General features: G+C 50.7%; 1 protein-coding gene across 1 annotated transcript in view; it reads left to right on the top strand.

Moving 5' to 3' along the window:
• PTH1R (parathyroid hormone 1 receptor) overlaps nt 1–23,171 on the top strand; it is a 439,604-nt gene that overhangs the window by 236,189 nt on the left and 180,244 nt on the right. The window contains exon 2 of the mRNA XM_040355213.1: nt 5,971–6,067. Coding sequence (XP_040211147.1) covers nt 5,971–6,067 — 97 coding nt within the window. The remainder of the gene's footprint in view (nt 1–5,970; nt 6,068–23,171) is intronic.

Here is a 23,171-nt window from a genome sequence, read left to right as displayed (position 1 = left end):
CCATCCCTTCCCTCTCCATTCCTTCCCTCCCCATCCCTTCCCTCCCCATCCCTTCCCTCTCCATCCCTTCCCTTCCCTCCCCATCCCTTCCCTCCCCATCCCTTCCCTCTCCATTCCTTCCCTCCCCATCCCTTCCCTCCCCATCCCTTCTCTCTCCATTCCTTCCCTTCCCTCCCCATCCCTTCCCTCTCCATCCCTTCCCTCCCCATCCCTTCCCTCTCCATTCCTTCCCTCCCCATCCCTTCCCTCTCCATCCCTTCCCTCTCCATTCCTTCCCTCTCCATCCCTTCCCTCTCCATCCCTTCCCCCTCCATCCCTTCCCTCTCCATCCCTTCCCTCTCCATTCCTTCCCTCTCCATCCCTTCCCTCTCCATCCCTTCCCCCTCCATCCCTTCCCTCTCCATTCCTTCCCTCTCCATCCCTTCCCTCTCCATCCCTTCCCTCTCCACCCCTTCCCTCCCCATCCCTTCCCTCTCCATCCCTTCCCTCTCCATCCCTTCCCTCTCCATCCCTTCCCTCCCCATCCCTTCCCTCTCCATCCCTTCCCTCTCCATCCCTTCCTTCCCTCTCCATCCCTTCCCTCTCCATCCCTTCCCTCTCCACCCCTTCCCTCTCCACCCCTTCCCTCTCCATTCCTTCCCTCCCCATCCTTTCCCTCTCCATCCCTTCCCTCTCCATTCCTTCCCTTCCCTCTCCATCCCTTCCCTCTCCATCCCTTCCCTCTCCATCCCTTCCCTCTCCATTCCTTCCCTCTCCATCCCTTCCCTCTCCATCCCTTCCTTCCCCCTCCATCCCTTCCCTCTCCATCCCTTCCCTCTCCATCCCTTCCCTCTCCATCCCTTCCCTCTCCATTCCTTCCCTCTCCATCCCTTCCCTCCCCATCCCTTCCCTCCCCATCCCTTCCCTCGCCATCCCTTCCCTCTCCATTCCTTCCCTCCCCATCCCTTCCCTCTCCATCCCTTCCCTCTCCATTCCTTCCCTCTCCATCCCTTCCCTCTCCATTCCTTCCCTCCCCTCTCCATCCCTTCCCTCCCCATCCCTTCCCCCTCCATCCCTTCCCTCTCCATTCCTTCCCTCCCCATCCCTTCCCTCTCCATTCCTTCCCTTCCCTCTCCATTCCTTCCCTTCCCTCTCCATCCCTTCCCTCCCCATCCCTTCCCTCCCCATCCCTTCCCTCGCCATCCCTTCCCTCGCCATCCCTTCCCTCTCCATTCCTTCCCTCTCCATCCCTTCCCTCTCCATCCCTTCCCCCTCCATCCCTTCCCTCTCCATTTCTTCCCTCCCCATCCCTTCCCTCTCCATCCCTTCCCTCTCCACCCCTTCCCTCCCCATCCCTTCCCTCTCCATCCCTTCCCTCTCCATCCCTTCCTTCCCCCTCCATCCCTTCCCTCTCCATCCCTTCCCTCTCCATCCCTTCCCTCTCCATTCCTTCCCTCCCCATCCCTTCCCTCCCCATCCCTTCTCTCTCCATTCCTTCCATTCCCTCTCCATTCCTTCCCTTCCCTCTCCATCCCTTCCCTCCCCATCCCTTCCCTCGCCATCCCTTCCCTCTCCATTCCTTCCCTCCCCATCCCTTCCCTCCCCATCCCTTCTCTCTCCATTCCTTCCCTTCCCTCTCCATTCCTTCCCTTCCCTCTCCATCCCTTCCCTCCCCATCCCTTCCCTCCCCATCCCTTCCCTCGCCATCCCTTCCCTCTCCATTCCTTCCCTCCCCATCCCTTCCCTCTCCATCCCTTCCCTCTCCATTCCTTCCCTCTCCATCCCTTCCCTCTCCATTCCTTCCCTCCCCATCCCTTCCCTCTCCATCCCTTCCCTCCCCATCCCTTCCCCCTCCATCCCTTCCCTCTCCATTCCTTCCCTCCCCATCCCTTCCCTCTCCATTCCTTCCCTTCCCTCTCCATCCCTTCCCTCCCCATCCCTTCCCTCCCCATCCCTTCCCTCGCCATCCCTTCCCTCTCCATTCCTTCCCTCTCCATCCCTTCCCTCTCCATCCCTTCCCCCTCCATCCCTTCCCTCTCCATTTCTTCCCTCCCCATCCCTTCCCTCTCCATCCCTTCCCTCTCCACCCCTTCCCTCCCCATCCCTTCCCTCTCCATCCCTTCCCTCTCCATTCCTTCCCTCCCCATCCCTTCCCTCCCCATCCCTTCCCTCTCCATTCCTTCCTTCCCTCTCCATCCCTTCCCTCTCCACCCCTTCCCTCTCCATTCCTTCCCTCCCCATCCCTTCCCTCTCCATCCCTTCCCTCTCCATTCCTTCCCTCTCCATCCCTTCCCTCTCCATTCCTTCCCTCCCCATCCCTTCCCTCTCCATCCCTTCCCTCTCCATTCCTTCCCTCTCCATCCCTTCCCTCTCCATCCCTTCCCCCTCCATCCCTTCCCTCTCCATTTCTTCCCTCCCCATCCCTTCCCTCTCCATCCCTTCCCTCTCCACCCCTTCCCTCTCCATCCCTTCCCTCTCCACCCCTTCCCTTCCCTCCCCATCCCTTCCCTCCCTTCTCTTCCCTCCCCATTCCTTCCCTTCCCTCTCCATCTCTTCCCTCCTCTTCCCTTCCCTCCCCATCCCTTCCCTTTACATTCCCTTAGTTTCCTTCCCCATCCCTCCCCTTCCATTCCCATCCCTCCCCTCCCTTCTCTTCCCTCCCCATCCCTTCTCTTCCCTTCCCATCCCTCCCCTCCCCTTCCCTTTCCATTCCCATCCCTCCTCTCCCCTTCCCTCCCCATACCTCTCCTTTGTTTCCCATCCCTTCCCTCCCCTTCCCTTATCCTTCTGCCCTGTTTTTGGTTAGGGTAAATTAGGGTGTTACGGAGCGCCCCCCGGTGGAGGGTATATCAGGATGTGCGGAGCACAGTGTTATTAGATGAGCCCCCCCCCGGTGGAGGAGATATCGGGTTGTACGGGGCCCCCCCCCCCGTGGAGGAGATATCGGGGTGTACGGAGCCCCCCCCCCCAGTGGAGGAGATATCGGGGTGTATGGAGCGCCCCCCCAGTGAAGGAGATATCGGGGTGTATGGAGCGCCCCCCCGGTGGAGGAGATATCAGGGTGTACGGAGCGCCCCCCGGTGGAGGAGATATCGGGGTGTACGGAGCGCCCCCCCCCCCCGGTGGAGGAGATATTAGGGTGTACGGAGCGCCCCCCCCCCCCCGGTGGAGGAGATATTAGGGTGTACGGAGCGCCCCCCCGGTGGAGAATATATATCGGGGTGTACGGAGCGCCCCCCCTGGTGGTGGAGATATTGGGGTGTACGGAGCGCCCCCCCCCCCCGGTGGAGGAGATATCAGGGTGTACGGAGCGCCCCCCCCCCCCGGTGGAGGAGATATCGGGGTGTACGGACCCCCCTGGTGGAGGAGATATGGGGGTGTACGGAGCGCCCCCCCCCCCGGTTGAGGAGATATCGGGGTGTACGGAGCGCCCCCCCCCGGTGGAGGAGATATCGGTTGGTACGGAGCCCCCCCCCCCGGTGGAGGAGATATCGGGGTGTACGGACCCCCCCGGTGGAGGAGATATGGGGGTGTACGGAGCCCCCCCCCCCGGTGGAGGAGATATCGGGTGGTACGGAGCCCCCCCCCCGGTGGAGGAGATATCGGGGTGTACGGAGCGCCCCCCCCCCGGTGGAGGAGATATCGGTTGGTACGGAGCCCCCCCCCCGGTGGAGGAGATATCGGGGTGTACGGACCCCCCCGGTGGAGGAGATATGGGGGTGTACGGAGCGCCCCCCCCCGGTGGAGGAGATATCGGTTGGTACGGAGCCCCCCCCCCCCGGTGGAGGAGATATCGGGGTGTACGGACCCCCCCGGTGGAGGAGATATGGGGGTGTACGGAGCGCCCCCCCCCCGGTGGAGGAGATATCAGGGTGTACGGACCCCCCCGGTGGAGGAGATATGGGGGTGTACGGAGCGCCCCCCCCGGTGGAGGAGATATCAGGGTGTACGGAGCCCCCCCCCCGGTGGAGGAGATATCGGGGTGTACGGACCCCCCTGGTGGAGGAGATATGGGGGTGTACGGAGCGCCCCCCCCCCCCGGTGGAGGAGATATCGGGGTGTACGGAGCGCCCCCCCCCCCCCGGTGGAGGAGATATCGGGGTGTATGGAGCGCCCCCCCCCGGTGGAGGAGATATCGGGGTGTACGGAGCGCCCCCCCCCCGGTGGAGGAGATATTGGGGTGGGTGGTGTGGAAGTAATTCATCCTTCTGTAGTGTGAAATGAAGACTCGGCACTTTGTATTTCCGGCCTCGGCCCGGGGGAAGGGCTGTCTGTCACCGTCTCCCTCTTCATCGCGGGGAAATGTATGAACGCCGCTCTGCCGTGAAGAAGAAGTCCTCTACAGGGAACCAGATCTATTTATTCCTCAGATCCACGCCGCGCGCTCATGGTTCATGCCCGCCCGAATTTACCGCTCCTGCGTTTTACAAGTCCATTGAGTCGGCCGCGCCGTCAGTCAAATAACGTTCCGGCGAAATGGTTTTTACGAGCGACTTCCGTGACACCGTTCCCTTCTTCTTCTTCTCTTCATTTTATAACCGGAGAAAGTGAGAAAGTCGGAAGTGTGATTAAAGCAGAACTCCGAAAACAAGCTAACCCTTCCCCCACTCTACCCAAATCTAAGGACACCCCCCTGTACCAACCCCAAGTAGGGGAACATTACTGGGGCTTTACAACACAGGGGCCCCCAAACTTTACAAACCAATGGCCTTCAAACTTTCGGGGTCCCATCATTGGTGTCAGTGGGAGGAATAGTGTCCCATCATTGGTGTCAGTTGGAGGAATAGTGTCCCATCATTGGCGTCAGTTGGAGAAATGGTGACTCATCATTGGTGTCAGTAAGAGGAATAGTGTCCCATCGTTGGTGTCAGTGGGAGGAATAGTGTCCCATCATTGGGGTCAGTGGGAGGAATAGTGTCCCATCATTGGTGTCAGTGGGAGGAATAGTGCCCCATCATTGGTGTCAGTGGGAGGAATAGTGTCCCATCATTGGGGTCAGTGGGAGGAATAGTGACCCATCATTGGTGTCAGTGGGAGGAAGTGACCCATCATTGGTGTCAGTGGGAGGAATAGTGTCCCATCATTGGTGTCAGTGGGAGGAATATTGCCTCATCATTGGTGTCAGTGGGAGGAATAGTGACCCATCATTGGTATCAGTGGGAGGAATAGTGTCCCATCATTGGTGTCAGTGGGAGGAATAGTGTCCCATCATTGGTATCAGTGGAAGGAATAGTGTCCCATCATTGGTGTCAGTGGGAGGAATAGTGTCCCATCATTGGTGTCAGTGGGAGGAATAGTGTCCCATCATTGGTGTCAGTGGGAGGAATAGTGTCCCATCATTGGTGTCAGTGGAAGGAATAGTGTCCCATCATTAGTGTCAGTGGGAGGAATAGTGTCTCATCATTGGTATCGGTGGGAGGCATGGTGTCCCATCATTGGTGTCAGTAGGAGGAATAGTGTCTCATCATTGGTATCGGTGGGAGGCATGGTGTCCCATCATTGGTGTCAGTAGGAGGAATAGTGTCCCATCATTGGTGTCAATAACATTTGTAATCTCGGGCCAGGACAAAATAACCAATTATCATAAGTTTTCACAAGATTCTGATTACATCTCAGAATAGTTTGCAGGCCGCCCTTCTCGAGCAACTGGTGACGCGTTTCTACGGCTTCCTCAGGATGGAGCGGTTGTATGAGATGGTGAATAGGCGTTGTGGCTGAAACGCGTTGAACATTTTAAAAACACATTGGATGGTTTTAGTTTGAAGTAATACATTTATTTAAACTCTTTTATCCTTTGGTCTGGTGCTCCTTTCAAGTGTTTTTTTTTCCCCCTCACACGCTATAGGGGGCAGTATAGAGCTACGAATAGACCTTTCTAGGAGCGCGTCTTCAATCTTTGTTGCCGAAAACATTTCTATCTTGTGATTTTTTTTATTTTAAAGTCGGTTCCCCTGATAAACATTTGACGTCCTTCTCTCTTCTGTTCCCCAGGTGGATGCCGATGATGTCATCACCAAAGAGGAACAGATCTACCTCCTTGGCGTAGCAAAAGGAGAATGTGAAGAAAAGTTGAGTTTGAAGAAGACAAGTGAGTGTTATTGGGGGGGGGGGGTGTGATGATTGGGGGGGTCGTTATTATTGGTCGGCAGATTGGCCAGATATTGGATCGGTGTCTGAGAATGGGGGAGTTTGGTGAACGGGTAAAAGGCGTCTTCAGGATCACCTCAGTCGCAATGCATTCACCCAAAACTCCGCGACCTTCAGGACGGCTTTATGAGGGGTCTGAGTTCTGATCATTTATTTTCTCACATTGGACCTAAAACATGAAACTAATCTACAAATACAAAGTTACAGAGTATTACATAGTTACATTGTATTACATAGTTACATAGTAGGTGAGGTTGAAAAAAGACGCAAGTCCATCAAGTCCAACCTCTGAGTGTGATTATATGTCAGTATTACATTGTATATCCCTGTATGTTGTGGTCGTTCAGATGCTTATCTTATAGTGTCTTAGGGATGTCCCGATACCGATACTAGTATCGGTATCGGTACCGATACCGAGCATTTCCCTGAGTACTTGTACTCGGGGGGAAATGCTCCGATGCCTCACCCGATACCAGGGCAGGCAGGGGAGTTGCAAGTCTTCTCCCCCGTGCTGTCTTTCCCCCTGCTCTGTGCTGGTCTTGTCTCCCCCTGCACCGTGCCGGTCTTGACTCCCCTCGCTCCGTGCCGGTCTTGACTCCCCTCGCTCCGTGCTGGTCTTGTCTCCCCCCGCTCCGTGCCGGTCTTGTCTCCCCCCCGCTCCGTGCCGGTCTTGTCTCCCCTCGCTCCGTGCCGGTCTTGTCTCCCCCCCGCTCCGTGCCGGTCTTGTCTCCCCCCCGCTCCGTGCCGGTCTTGTCTCCCCCCCGCTCCGTGCCGGTCTTGTTGTCTCCCCCCCGCTCCGTGCCGGTCTTGTCTCCCCCCCGCTCCGTGCCGGTCTTGTCTCCCCCCCGCTCCGTGCCGGTCTTGTCTCCCCCCGCTCCGTGCCGGTCTTGTCTCCCCCTGCTCTGTGCCGCTCCCCCCCCCCGCTCCGTGCCGCTCTCCCCCCGCTCCGTGCCGCTCTCCCCCCTCAATCTGTCAGGATTCTACCTTTTCAGAATGAACAGAGTCCGTGATCACTGACTCTCTCCATTCACATAACTGAGCATCGTAACCTGTGTTTACGATGCTTCAGTTTATGAATGGAGAAGAGCTTTTCTCCATTCATTTCAGCTGAGGCTGCAGAGAAAGGGACTGGGGAATCTGTGTCCTTCGTCCCTTTCTCTGTCCTAAAGGGGAGATGTCAGGGGTCTGTTAAGACCCCTGATATCTCACCAAAGCCCCCCCAACAGGGCTGATTAAAAAAATAAAATAAATTGCAATAAATAATTAAAGAAAAAAAAAAAACAGTCCACTCCCCCCCCCTAAAAAAAAAAAAATCACTGTAAAAAAAAAAAAATACTGCCACTGTCACATGACATTAAAAAAAAAAAGTATCGGTATTCGGTATCGGCGAGTACTTGGAAAAAAAGCATCGATACTTGTACTCGGTCTCAAAAAAGTGGTATTGGGACAACCCTATTTGAAACCATCGATGCTCCTCCCCCCACTGAGACCACCGCCTGTGGAAGGGAATTCCACATCCTTGCCGCTCTTACAGTACAGAACCCTCTACGTAGTTTAAGGTTAAACCTCTTTTCTTCTCATTTTAATGAGTGGCCACGTGTCTTGTTAAACTCCCTTCCACGAAAAAGTTGTATCTCTATTGTGGGGTCACCAGTACGGTATTTGTACATTGAAATCATATCCCCTCTCAAGCGTCTCTTCTCCAGAGAGAATAAATTCTGTGTTTGCAACCTTTCCTCATCACTAATATCCTCCAGACCCTTTATTAGCTTTGTTGCCCTTCTTTGTACTTCAGTTCCAGTACATCCTTCCTGAGGACTGGTGCCCAGAACTGGACGGCATACTCCAGGTGCGGCCGGACCAGAGTCTTGTAGAGCGGGAGAATTATCGTTTTATCTCTGGAGTTAATCCCCTTTTTAATGCCAATATTCTGTTTGCTTTGTTAGCAGCAGCTTGGCATTGATGAGCCCATCATCTACTAGGACCCCCAGGCAGGGACGTCTTAATAGCATCATGGGCCCCTGGGCAAAGTAATGCTCTGGGGCCCCTACAATGGAGACAGTGCAGGTAAACAGACATCAAGTAGGTAGGAGACAGACAAGCGGACCTTCCCCTTTTGGGTGGAGATCCGCATTTACTACATGAACAATCATTCTGTACAGCAAATACTACATACATAAAGTGACAAAGCTGCTAGATTGATGCCCCCCAGCACTATCACCCCTCTACACCCCAGAAATCCCCCCAGCACTATCACCCCTCTACACCCCAGAAATCTCCCCAGCACTCTCACCCCTCTACACCCCAGAAATCTCCCCAGCACTCTCACCCCTCTACACCCCAGAAATCTCCCCAGCACTCTCACCCCTCTACACCCCAGAAATCCCTCCAGCACTCTGACCCCTCTACACCCCAGATATCCCCCCAGCACTCTCACCCCTCTACACCCCAGAAATCTCCCCAGCACTCTGACCCCTCTACACCCCAGATATCCCCCCAGCACTCTGACCCCTCTACACCCCAGATATCCCCCCAGCACTCTGACCACTCTACACCCCAGATATCCCCCCCAGCACTCTGACCCTTCTACACCCCAGATATCCCCCCAGCACTCTGACCCCTCTACACCCCAGATATCCCCCCCAGCACTCTGACCCTTCTACACCCCAGATATCCCCCCAGCAATCTGACCCCTCTACACCCCAGATATCTCTCCAGCACTCTGACCCCTCTACACCTCAGATATCCCCCCCAGCACTCTGACCCCTCTACACCCCAGATATCCCCCCAGCACTCTGACCCCTCTACACCCCAGATATCCCCCCAGCACTCTGACCCTTCTACACCCCAGATATCCCCCCAGCAATCTGACCCCTCTACACCCCAGATATCTCTCCAGCACTCTGACCCCTCTACACCTCAGATATCCCCCCCAGCACTCTGACCCCTCTACACCCCAGATATCCCCCCAGCACTCTGACCTCACTACGCCCCAGATATCCCACCAGCACTCTGACCCCTCTACACCCCAGATATCCCCCCAGCACTCTGACCCCTCTACACCCCAGATATGCCCCCAGCACTCTGACCCATTTACACCCCAGACATCCCCCCAGCACTCTGACCCCTCTACACCCTAGATATCCCCCCAGCACTCTGACCCTTCTACACCCCCGATATCCCCCCAGCACTCTGACCCCTCTACACCCCAGATATCCCCCCCAGCACTCTGACCCTTCTACACCCCAGATATCCCCCCAGCACTCTGACCCCTCTACACCCCAGATATCCCCCCCAGCACTCTGACCCTTCTACACCCCAGATATCCCCCCAGCAATCTGACCCCTCTACACCCCAGATATCTCTCCAGCACTCTGACCCCTCTACACCTCAGATATCCCCCCCAGCACTCTGACCCCTCTACACCCCAGACATCCCCCCAGCACTCTGACCCCTCTACACCCTAGATATCCCCCCAGCACTCTGACCCCACTACACCCCAGATATCCCCCCAGCACTCTGACCCCTCTACACCCTAGATATCCCCCCAGCACTCTGACCCCTCTACACCCCAGATATCCCCCCAGCACTATGACCCCTCTACACCCCAGATATCTCTCCAGCACTCTGACCCCTCTACACCCCAGATATCCCCCCAGCACTCTGACCCCTCTACACCCCAGATATCCCCCCAGCACTCTGACCCCTCTACACCCCAGATATCCCCCAGCACTCTGACCCCTCTACACCCCAGATATCCCCCCAGCACTCTGACCCATCTACACCCCAGATATGCCCCCAGCACTCTGACCCCTCTACACCCCAGATATCCCCCCCCAGCACTCTGACCCCTCTACACCCCAGATATCCCCCCAGCAATCTGACCCCTCTACACCCCAGATATCTCTCCAGCACTCTGACCCCTCTACACCTCAGATATCCCCCCAGCACTCTGACCCCTCTACACCCCAGATATCCCCCCCAGCACTCTGACCCCTCTACACCCCAGATATCCCCCCAGCACTCTGACCCCTCTACACCCCAGATATCCCCCCAGCACTCTGACCTCACTACACCCCAGATATCCCCCCAGCACTCTGACCCCTCTACACCCCAGATATCCCCCCAGCACTCTGACCCCTCTACACCTCAGATATCCCCCCAGCACTCTGACCCCTCTACACCCCAGAAATCCCCCCAGCACTCTGACCCCTCTACACCCCAGATATCATCCCAGCACTCTGACCCCTCTACATCCCAGATATCCCCCCAGCACTCTGACCCCTCTACACCCCAGATATCCCCCCAGCACTCTGACCCCTCTACACCCCAGATATCCGTTATTAGCGCCAGCATATGAAAATGGTGTTCAAACCACACATGTGAGGTGTCGCCGCAATCGTTAGAGCGAGAGCAATAATTCTAGCTCTAGACCTAGTCTGTAACTCAAAAGATGCAACCTATAGAATTTTTTAAACGTCGCCTATGGCGATTTTTAAGGGTAAAAGTTTGACGCCATTCCACGAGTGGGCGCAATTTTGAAGCGTGACATGTTGGGTATCATTTAACTCGCCGTAACATCATCTTTCACAATATAAAAAAAATTGGGCTAACTTTACTGTTGTCTTATTTTTTAATTAAAAAATGTGATTTTTTTTCAAAAAAAGTGCGCAAATACGGTGTGACAAAAAGTATTGCAATGACCGCCATTTTATTCTCTCGGGTGTTCGAAAAAAAACAATATATAATGTTTGGGGGGTTCTAAGTAATTCTAAGTTCTAAGTAATTTTTTAGCAAAAGTTTTTAACATGTGAACACGAGTCTGAAAATCAGTCTCGGGACTAAGTGGTTAAAGTGAAACAATAAAAGTGAAATATTCCTTTAAATGTTGTACCTGGGGGGTGTATCTATAGTATGCCTGTAAAGTGGCGCATCTTTCCCGTGTTTAGAACAGTCTCTGCAGAAAACGTTATTTCTAAAAGAAAAAAAGTCATTTAAAACTACTCGCGGCTATAATGAATTGGCAATACAGATAAAAGTCATTGAAAAAAACGGCATGCCCGTCCCCCCCCCCCCAGCCCAGCCCATTACCAGGCCCTTTGGGTCTGGTATGAAAATTAAGGGAAACCCTGAACCAAAATGAAAAAAAAATGCGTGGGGGTCCCCCATATTCCATACCAGGCCCTTCAGGTCTCGTATGGATATTAGGGGAACCCTGTGCCACTTTTTTTTTTAAATTGAGTAGTGGCCCCCCTCAAAATCCATACCAGACCTGAAGGTATGGATTTTAAGAGGAACCCAGCGCCAAAAAAATGATGTGGGGTTCCCCCCAAAAATCCATACCAGACCCTTATATGAGCAGGCAACCTGGCAGGCTGCAGGAAAAGAGGGAGGACGAGAGAGGGCCCCCCCCCCCGAACGATACCAGGCCACATGGCCTCAACATGGGGAGGATGTCCCCATGTTGATGGGGACAAGGGCCTCATCCCCACAACCCTTGCCCGGTGGTTGTGGGGGTCTGCAGGTGGGGGGCTTATCGGAATCTGGAAGCCCCCTTCAACAAAGGGGGCCCCCAGATCCCGGCCCCCCCTATGTGAATTTATAACGGGGTACATCATTGTACCTCTACCATTTCACACAAAAAAGTGCCAAAAATGGTAAAACTCGAACATCGGGCTCACCCCTACTCCCCATTTATCACCACCCTCTGAACTTGCCCTTGTAGCCAGTTTTCAATCCATGTACTGCAAGTTGCTCCCGGGGGGGGGGGGTCATTCGTTGCAGGAGTTGCTTGTGTCCCCCCGCCCCCTGTGTTCTGCGGTTCGGGGCACCCCAGAGGAACATGAGAGCCCAGGAAGCACCACGGATGCTATCGGAGGGGGGGGGGTTGGCACACATTGAGAACCCCATAAAAGTGATCAGTTTTATGGGCAGGCCGGTACCCAGCTCATGGCTGCTACAGCTGTGAGATTGATTTAACCCCTTATCTCCCATGCCGTTTATAGACATACCTCGGTAGACGAGGAGTAGAAGAAGCTGTGAGGTTCTGTCTCAGTTTAGACTGATGGGAAGAGAAGGAACCAGAAGGAGTCTGGAGTTCCTGAGATCCAGGAGAATTCCACGGTATGTCCTCCATGACCCCGCTCATACACGGAGGGCACTGCCTGGGAAAATGCCTTATCAGGGGTTCTATCTGGAAGGATATTTCAGTCTATAGAACATTTCCTTCTCAGATCCAATCTGTACATTCATTCCTCTATTCCAGACCCTTCATGATGGGAACTGTGCTGACCCAGACAGGATGACAAATAGGATTTTATTACTGCTCAGAATTCTTCTCTACGTGTGACCATTTCTACATAGATCCAAAGAATGTTATTCTGAATGTCTGGCTGAACCATGAGAATGGATAGATAGATAGATAGATAGATAGATAGATAGATAGATAGATAGATAGATAGATAGATAGATAGATAGATAGATAGATAGATAGATAGATAGATAGATAGGTAGATAGGTAGATGAGGGGATGGATGGGCAAAGATAGATACAAAGGTTAGGGGTGTATAGATGGATGATTAGATAGATAGATAGATAGATAGATAGATAGATAGATAGATAGATAGATAGATAGATAGATAGATAGATAGATAGATAAAATAGTAGATGATTGAATAAATATATGGATAGGGAGATGAATGATTGGATAGACTGGTGTATAAATATGTAAATGGGTAGGGGTGGATGGATGAATAGATAGATAAAAAGGGTAGAGAGTTGAGTGGATGGATAGAATAATTGATGGACGGATTGATGGATGAATGGATAGGGAGATGAATGGTTGGATAGACAGATAGGTGGATAAATAGACGAAACATGTAGGGAATAGGGAAATTGATAAGGAGATTAATGGATAGATAGGTTGGTGGATGGAGAGATAGATATATAGATAGATAGATGAGGGGATGGATGGGCAGGGATAGATAAAAAAGGGTAGGGGTGTATGGATGGCTGATTAGATAGATAGATAGATAAAATAGTAGAGGATTGAGTGAATATATAAATAGGAAGATGGATGATTGGATAAACAGATGGGTGGATAAATAGACGAAAAGTGTAGGGAATGGGGGAATTGATAAGGAGATTAATAGATAGATAGGTAAAAAATGGGGTTGGGACTTTATATGAGGCATGTGGTTTGGGTCACCACAGGCCTCCATCCCTGTAAGGATAAAATATGGACGGTTGGGACTTTAAATGAGATGCGATTAGCAATATGCTAGATAGATAGGTTGGTGGGTGGAGAGATAGATAGAGAGATAGATAGATAGATAGATAGATAGATAGACAGACAGACAGACAGACAGACAGACAGACAGACAGACAGACAGATAGATAGATAGATAGATAGATAGATAGATAGATAGATAGATAAAATAGTAGATGATTGAGTAAATATGAGGATATGGAGATGAATGATTGGATAGACTGGTGGATAAATAGGTAAATGGGTAGGGGTGGATAGATGAATAGATAGATAAAAAGGGTAGAGAGTTCAGTGGATGGATAGAATAATTGATGGACGGATTGATGGATGGATGGATAGGGAGATGAATGGTTGGATAGACAGGTGGATAAATAGACGAAACGTGTAGGGAATGGGGAAATTGATAAGGAGATTCATGGATAGATAGGTTGGTGGATGGAGAGATAGATAGATAGATAGATAGATAGATAGATAGATAGATAGATAGATAGATAGATAGATAGATAGATAGATGAGGGGATGGATGGGCAGGGATAGATAAAAAAGGGTAGGGGTGTATGGATGGCTGATTAGATAGATAGATAGATAGATAGATAGATAGATAGATAGATAAAATAGTAGATGATTGAGTTAATATATAGGTAGGGAGATGGATGATTGGATAGACTGGTGGATAAATAGGTAAATGGGTAGGGGTGGATGGATGAATAGATAGATAAAAAAGGGTAGAGAGTTGAGTGGATGGATAGAAGAATTGATGGACGGATTGATGGATGGATAGGGAGATGAATGGTTGGATAGACAGATAGGTGGATAAATAGACGAAACGTGTAGGGAATAGGGAAATTGATAAGGAGATTAATGGATAGATAGGTTGGTGGATGGAGAGATGGATGGAGAGATAGATAGATAGATAGATAGATAGATAGATAGATAGATAGATAGATAGATAGATAGATAGATGAGGTGATGGATTGGCAGGTATAGATAAAAAAGGGTAGGGGTGTATGGATGGCTGATTAGATAGATAGATAGATGAGGGGATGGATGGGCAAAGATAGATAAAAAGGTTAGGGGTGTATGAATGGATGATTGATTAGATAGATAGATAGATAGATAGATAGATAGATAGATAGATAGATAGATAGATAGATAGATAGATAAAATAGTAGATGATTGAGTTAATATATAGATAGGGAGATGGATGATTGGATAGACTGGTGGATAAATAGGTAAATGGGTAGGGGTGGATGGATGAATAGATAGATAAAAAGAGTAGAGAGTTGAGTGGATGGATAGAAGAATTGATGGACGGATGGATGGATAGGGAGATAAAGGGTTAGATAGACAGGTGGATAAATAGACAAAACGTGCAGGTAATGGGGGAATTGATAAGGAGATTAATGGATAGATAGGTTGGTGGATAGAGAGATAGATAGGGAGATAGATAGCGAGATAGATAGATGAGGGGATGAATGGGCAGGGATAGATATAAAAGGGTAGGGGTGTATGAATGGCTGATTAGATAGATGGATAGATAGATAGATAGATAGATAGATAGATAGATAGATAGATAGATAGATATATAAAATAGTAGAGGATTGAGTGAATATATTGATAGGAAGATGGATGGTTGGATAGACTGGTGGTTAAATAGATGAAGGGTAGGGGATGGATGGATACATAAAAAGGGTAGAGGATTGAGTGGATTGATGGATGGATGGATGGATGGATGGATGGATGGGGAGATGGATTATTTGGATAGACAGATGGGTGGATAAATAGATGAAAGTGTGGGTGAATGGATAAGGAGATTAATGAATAGAGAGGTTGTTGGATGGATGGTTGGATAGATAGGTGGGTGGATGATAGATAGATAAAAGGGTAGAAGATTGAGTGGATAGATGGATGGAGAGATGGATGGTTGTATAGACTGGTGCATAAATAGATGAAAGGGTAGGGGATGCATGGACTGATAGATGGATACATAAAAAGGGTAGGGGGTGGATGGATGAATAGATAGATAAAAAGGATAGAGGGTTGAGTGGATGGATAGATGAATTGATGGACGGATTGATGGATGGATAGGGAGTTGAATGGTTGGATAGACAGATAGGTGGATAAATAGACTAAACGTGTATGGGATGGGGGGATTGATAAGGAAATTAATGGATAGATAGGTTGGTGGATGGATGAAAGGATTGTTGGATAGATAGGTGGGTGGATGAATAAGGGGGGGGGCATGGATGGATAAGGTGGAAGATTGATGAATAGATAGATACATAGCAGAGGGAAGAAGGAATGGATAGATAAATAGATGGATGGAGTGATCAGTAGATTGATATGGAGGGACAGACACTTTACAATAAATGATTACATTCCGAGTTGATCTCCGGTGACTCCGGTGTATAATGAGGGGAGGAGTTGTGTAAATTGGAATATCAGGTTGGGATCGGTAGAGCGGATGAAGCACGGTGGGGAGTCTATCATCTCCCGGATAATCTCTATGATAGAGTCCGGAGAATCAGGAAGAATTGCTGGAGGTAATAAGTGGCATTTATTCTTCACCTCCAGAATCAAACAGAATAACCTTTTGATTAAACCATCTCCATTTCCTCTCTGGATCCTCCTCCTCCTCTCCTCCGATATCTTTATTATCTTCATCTAAACCATCACGCCCCGGAGAATATTCATGGCTGGCAGATGTTCCAGAGCCTCCACCTTATTACACAATTATAATTCCCGTCCCGCTCCGCTCACACTTCAAGCCGCATTACCGCCGCATCTGATCCAAGAGATGCGGTTTAATAAATGTTGACGTACGAACCCAATTGGCTTCCTATCTGGAAATATGACAATTACCTGGAGATTTGATAAAATGACAATCGCGAAGTATATCCGCATTGCGCGCGTCATATGTGAGACTTTCACAAGCTGACATTCAGAACGCTTTCCAAGAAAATTGCCAGATAGAAGACGTGATACTGAAATGTTACAGTGTGTCACTTTTGCTGTTTATCTAATAAGAAATATGGTTATGGAAATATTTTCCTTCTCTTAAAGGTTGCCTTTCTCAACCGGGGTTCTGTGGCCCTTAGGGTTCCTCTAGAGGTGGCTAGGGGTTCCGGGAGCTATGACTGATTGGCCTTCCATCTGATAGTGCCTCCATAATTCCAGGTCTACCACCATCTGGTAGGGCCAGCAGTTATACAAATATTTAATTTCCCTTTCTTAGCCGGGGTTCAGTGGACCTCAGAGTTCCTCTAGAGGTGGCTAGGGGTTCTGGGAGCTATGGCTGACAATCTATCTGATAGTGGCTCCATAATTCCAGGTCTACCACCACTTGGTAGAGCCAGCAGTTATTATAATATTTTCCTTCCCTTAAAAGCAGACATTCTCAGCCAGGGTTCAGTGGACCTTAATGTTTCTCCAGAGGTGGCTATGGGTTCCAGGAGCTATGGCTGATTGACCTTCCTACTGATGGTGCCTCCATAATTCCAGGTCTATCACCACTTGGTAGAGCCGGCCGTTATAAAAATATTTAATTTCCCTTTCTTAGCCGGGGTTCAGTGGACCTCAGTGTTCCTCTAGAGGTGGCTAGGGGTCCCTGGAGCTATGGCTGATTGACATTCCATCTGATAGTACCTCCATAATTCCAGGTCTACCACCACTTGGTAGAGCCAGCAGTTATTATAATATTTTCCATCCCTTAAAATCAGACATTCTCAGACAGGGTTCAGTGGACCTTAATGTTCCTCCAGAGGTGGCTAGGGATTCTGGGAGCTATGGCTGGTTGACCTTCCTACTGATGGTGCCTCCATAGTTCCAGATCTAAAACCACTTGGTAGAGCCGCCGTTATAAAAATATTTTCCTTCCCTTAAAGGCAGCCATTCTCAACCGGGGCTCCATACACTGTAGGGTTCCTCTAGAGGTGGTAGGGGTTCCTGTAGATATGGTTGATTAACCTTCCATCTGATGGTGCCTTTATAGTTCCAGGTCCAACACCACGGGATAGAGCCAGAAGTTATAATAATATTTAGTGATGGCCGGAGGAGCCGAGGACGTAAAAAGACGGCCTCCTGGACCTGTAGAGCCACCATGTGGCCGTCATTTGACAATGGCCCGGGCTCCAAAAAGTAAAAAAAAAGTATCGGTACTCGGCCTTAAAAAAAGTGGTATTGGGACAAACCTACTAATAATGAAGTTACAACTGTCCTATACTGGTCACACTGTTAGAGGAGAGAGATCACCGGAGACGGAAGATTGAAGGAACCAGACAAAGAGAGAGACCGGCTACTAGATCGTTGGACACATTGACTCAGGGCCGATCCTAGGCAGAGTGCACGGGGTGCTCTGCACCCAGGCGCCTCAGAGGTGGGGGCGCCGAAGCACCAAAGTGCTCCCCTCCCTCCTCCTTGTCTGTGTCCAGAGGTGGAGCGCATGTAGCGGGTGCTGCTTTTCCCCATTCTGATTGCTCTCTCCGCTGGCAACTGACAAGAGTGCATACCTCCCGCTGTCCCCGGAATCCAGTCTGGGTACCACAGTGGAGCAGTCTCCTGTCTGCCCCGCCCCCTCTTTGTGTGTCGGCTCTTCTCCCATAGGCGGTGTGATGAGAGGCTTCTGGGTTGGCCGGAGCTTCTGCCAATTATCCCGTGCGCTCCCACAAATGCTCTTCGAGTGCCACCCTCCAAGTAACCAAAGATGCCACGTATGCCCCACCCCCTGTAATGTGCTTCTGCTCCCAGCGCACCCGAGCTACAGGGATCTATTGGACAAGTACTGATCTATGGGGACACCTGATGTGGGGGGCTCTGATGGGGACACCTGCTGTGGGGGGGCTCTGATGGGGGACACCTGCTGTGGGGGGCTCTGATGGGGGACACCTGCTGTGGGGGCTCTGATAGGGGGCACCTGTTGGGGGGGGCTCTGATGGGGGACACTAATGAAGACTTCTTAGGGGAGCATCTCTGTGTTTGAGTCGTAGCCAAAGAAACATTTGTAAAGGGGAGGCGTTAGTAAGGTGACCCCGCCCATGTGGGGGCGCCAGAAATATTTCTGCACCCAGGCGTCTGTGACCCTAGGATCGGCCCTGCATTGACCACAGCTGTGGGGATGACACTGGAAGATCTTGCAAGACCAACACAAATGGACTTCTCTTTGGATTTCTCATTCATCAAGTGGCTGGGACTCGGACCCAAGTTGACTTCACGTAACACATGACTGTTAAAGGCAACCCGTGCACAAGCATCATCATCCACCCCCAGATTTTACCTTTTGCTTTCAGAATTTACTTTATGAACTCTTTGTACCATGTGGCCCCTCCCGTGTTGTTTTTTCAATTTTCCTCTTTGTAGAAATTCTTTTCTTTTTTCCTGTTTGTGGTTCCCCCCGGAGTTCTCCTAAACCTTCCTGCCTGTGGTTTGGGCTGTTCCTGTATATAGGTAATAATTACTGCGTTTAGGTTTTTATACCTTTTAGACTTCTGGAAATATTTGGCTGGTTGTTCTCGGGTCCCATTTACTGGAACCTCGGGGAAATCGTTTCCCATTCATCGCAATTAAGGAAAGTAAAGATCTTCGCTTTCAGTAGTCAAAACATTTAGACAAGTGTGAGGTTTTTTTTCTGAAATATTTATGGAAAGCGACACATTGATATTATAGATTTCACCGGCAGCACATTAAACGAAATATACCGTATATACTCGAGTATAAGCCGATTTTTTTCAGCACATTTTTTTGTGCTGAAAAAGCCCCCCTCAGCTTATACTCGATTGAGGGTCCCACTTACTGCTCTCCGGTCTCTCTGGGGCCGCTTTTAGCTATTGCTGCGACTGCCTCTAGGGGTCTGGATAGCGCTGGCAATCCGCCTCTAGAGGTCGAACAGCGGCCTGCAGTGTTTCGGAGTCGCCGCCATTTTGATGTAGCCGCAGCTCAAACCCGACAGTACAGTGGACAGCTGGAGACTGTAAACAAGGTGAGACTGGAAATGGGCACAGTGAGGCTGCAGATGGGCACAGAGAGGCTGCAGCTGGTCACAGTGAGGCTGCAGCTGGTCACAGTGAGGCTGCAACTGGTCACAGTGAGGCTGCAGCTGGTCACAGTGAGGCTGCAAATGGGCACAGTGAGGCTGCAGATGGGCACAGTGAGGCTGCAAGTGGGCACAGTGAGGCTGCAGATGGGCACAGTGAGGCTGCAGATGGGCACAGAGAGGCTGCAACTGGTCACAGTGAGGCTGCAAATGGGCACAGAGAGGCTGCAGATGGGCACAGTGAGGCTGCAACTGGTCACAGAGAGGCTGCAACTGGTCACAGAGAGGCTGCAACTGGTCACAGTGAGGCTGCAACTGGTCACAGTGAGGCTGCAAATGGGCACAGAGAGGCTGCAGATGGGCACAGTGAGGCTGCAACTGGTCACAGAGAGGCTGCAACTGGTCACAGTGAGGCTGCAACTGGTCACAGTGAGGCTGCAACTGGTCACAGTGAGGCTGCAAATGGGCACAGTGAGGCTGCAGATGGGCACAGTGAGGCTGCATATGAGCACAGTGAGGCTGGGGGTGTGCTGTGTACTGTACAGAGTGCAAAGTTCAAGAGTGTGCTACGTACAGAGTTCAGAGTTTAGCTGTGTGCTATGAACAGAGTGCAAAGTTCAGGGGTGTGCTGTGTATAGAGTGCAGAGTTCCAGGGTGCATTTTGTATAGAGTGCAGAGTTTGGGGGTGTGCTGTGTGCTATGTACAGAGTGCAAAGTTCAAGAGCATGCTACGTACCAAGTTTAGGGTTTAGCCATGTGCTATGTACAGAGTGCAAAGTTCAGGGGTATTCTATGTGCAGAGTTCAGGGTGAGTGCTGGGTTTAGGGCTACACTATGTACGGAGGGAAGAGTTCAGAGGTGCACTACGTACATAGTGCAGAGTTCAGGGGTGCGCTACATACAGAGTCCAGAGTTCAGCAGTGTGCTGTGTACAGAGAGTAGAGTTCAGGTTTGTATAGAGTTTAGGGTTGAGTAGTGTGTTGTGTACAGGGTGCAGAGGTCAGGGCTGCAGGGTTTAGGAATGTGCTATGCACAAAGTGCAGGGTTCATCTTGCTTTCACAAGCTGTCCACATCTCATCTCCTCAGCTCTGACCTCTGCACCACTCTCCCCATCTTCCTCCACAACCCTTACACATGTTGGCTAGATGGTGCTGGATGTCCTCCTACCAGTAAATGAGGTGGGCTCTATCTGCAGCTACTAATGCACATTGTGAGAAGCTCACAGTGTGCAGTGAAATCAGAGGGAGCCGTTTCAGTCCAGGAGGGGAGTCGGTACAACTGTGCGAGACTGAAGAGAAGGCCAATGTTCTGCTTCAATGGAACGTTCTATGAATGGTGTTTTCTGCTCTATTACATAACGTTGGTTGTCTGTGTGAACACGGCACAGATCTGCCTCAGTCTGGAGTTTGATAGATTAGCACTTCATTATTCTTTCCAATTTGCCCACAGACCCTCATTAATCAGTCCCCCGCCCAGCAGGCTCCTCCGCCGGGTTCAGGTTTAGAATGGGAGCTCCTGGGGGGAGATTAGCCATGACAGGGGCCTGACGGCCATTTACAACCATTGACCGAATAATGATACATAAGGAACGGTTTATGGCTGCCCGGGGCCATTTATAAAAAGCACAATAATAAGGTTGGATAAACATATTTCATCGCCTTCATTGCTCTTGTGCCACACGGTTCTTCTGTGGGGGGTCGATGTAAAACGGGTGCTGTGTTTGCACCTCCGGAGGTACTTCCAGCAATTATTTAATGAATGAACTTTAGTTGACACGTCTCTGAAAGTGGGATTTTTTATTTTTTTTTAATTTTGGACAGAATGGAAAAAAATATGTTGCCCAAATCGTTACCATCCTCGCTCCTACACTGCCTGCTCCCTCTGGTTGGTGGCACTACCATGTTGCCTGGTCTGATTTGAGGTTAATCAAGTATACTCCTCTATAGGGTCTGCAGTCCTGCTGTCTGGTCTAGTCTAGTCTGCTCTTAATCCAGTATGTTCCTCTATGCAAACTGCAGTTCCACTGTCTGGACTGGTCTGCTCTTCATCCAGTAGGCACCTCTATGGGTTCTTCAGTCCCACTGCTTGGTCTGGTCTGCTCTTCATCCAGTAGGCACCTCTATGGGGTCTGCAGTCCCACTGTCTGGTCTTATTTGCTCTTCATCCAGTATGCTCCTCTATAGAGTCTGCAGTCCCACTGTCTGGTTTGGTCTGCTCTTCATTCAGTATGCTCCTCTATGGGGTCTGCAATCCCACTTCTTGGTCTGGTCTGCTCTTCATCCAGTAGGCACCTCTATAGGGTCTGCAGTGCCACTGCTTGGTCTGGTCTGCTCTTCATCCAGCATGCTCCTCTATGGGGTCTGCAGTCCCACTGTCTGGTCTGGTCTGCTCTTCATCCAATAGGCACCTATATGGGGTCTGCAGTCCCACAGCTTGGTCTGGTCTGCTCTTCATCCAGTAGGCACCTCTATAGGGTCTGCAGTGCCACTACTTGGTCTGGTCTGCTCTTTATCCAGTAGGCACCTCTATGGGGTCTGCAGTCCCACTGCTTGGTCTGGTCTGCTCTTCATCCAGTAGGCTCCTCTATGGGGTCTGCAGTCCCACTGTCTGGTCTGCTCTTCATCCAGTAGGCACCTCTATGGGGTCTGCAGTCCCACTGCTTGGTCTGATCTGCTCTTCATCCAGTAGGCACCTCTATGGGGTCTGCAGTCCCACTGATTGGTCTGGTCTGCTCTTCATCCAGTATGCTCCTCTATGGGGTCTGCCGTCCCCCTTCTTGGTCTGCTCTTCATCCAGTATGCTCCTCTATGGGGTCTGCAGTCCCACTGCTTGGTCTGGTCTGCTCTTCATCCAGTATGCTCCTCTATGGGGTCTGCAGTCCCACTGATTTGTCTAGTCTGCTCTTCATCCAGTATGCTCCTCTATGGGGTCTGCATTCCCACGGCTTGGTCTGGTCTGCTCTTCATCCAGTAGGCACCTCTATGGGGTCTGCAGTCCCACTCATTTGTCTGATCTGCTATCCATCCAGTATGCTCCTCTATGGGGTCTGCCATCCCCCTTCTTGGTCTGGTCTGCTCTTAATCCAGTATGCTCCTCTATGGGGTCTGCAGTCTGACTGTCTGGTCTGGTCTGCTCTTCATCCAGTAGGCTCTTCTATGGGGTCTCCAGTCCCCCAGCTTGGTCTGGTCTGCTTTTCATTCAGCAGGCTCCTCTATGGGGTCTGCCGTCCCCCTTCTTGGTCTGGTCTGCTCTTAATCCAGTAGGCTTCTGTATGGGGTGAGTGAGTGAATAACTTGTATAGCACTACAAATGCGAACCAAATCGCCTTAATTTGCTTGCATCCGGTGACGTCCTAATCCTTCAGAAGAGGTAGGTCTTAAGTTTTTCTCTGAAGGCCCGATGGTTTTCTTCCATGCGGATGTCCGTGGGTCTGCAGTCCCACTGTCTGGTCTGCTCTTGACATAATACAAAGAAATTATTTTTCAACTTTAAAGATCTGTTACCGTCTTCTAATTTTCTTTTATCATTCATCTGCTTTATTTATTACTATTTGTTTGTGAAGCGCGCATATACCACCGGTCGGTGCTCGTTCATTTATTACCATCGGGGGAAATTCGAGTGACAAATAACTCAGATCATTGACTGAGAGTTCGATGTGTGACGGTGATGGATCTTCGCTGTCCCCGCTCCCTTATTATAGGTTATTGACAAACAAACTAATGTGGCATTTCCGATCAATATCAGATCAA

This window comes from Rana temporaria, chromosome 5 (assembly GCF_905171775.1).
Source record: "Rana temporaria chromosome 5, aRanTem1.1, whole genome shotgun sequence".
In the NCBI taxonomy this organism is placed as follows: domain Eukaryota; kingdom Metazoa; phylum Chordata; class Amphibia; order Anura; family Ranidae; genus Rana; species Rana temporaria.
Note: the sequence above shows the minus strand (reverse complement) of the source record. Positions and strands in the feature narration are given on the sequence as shown.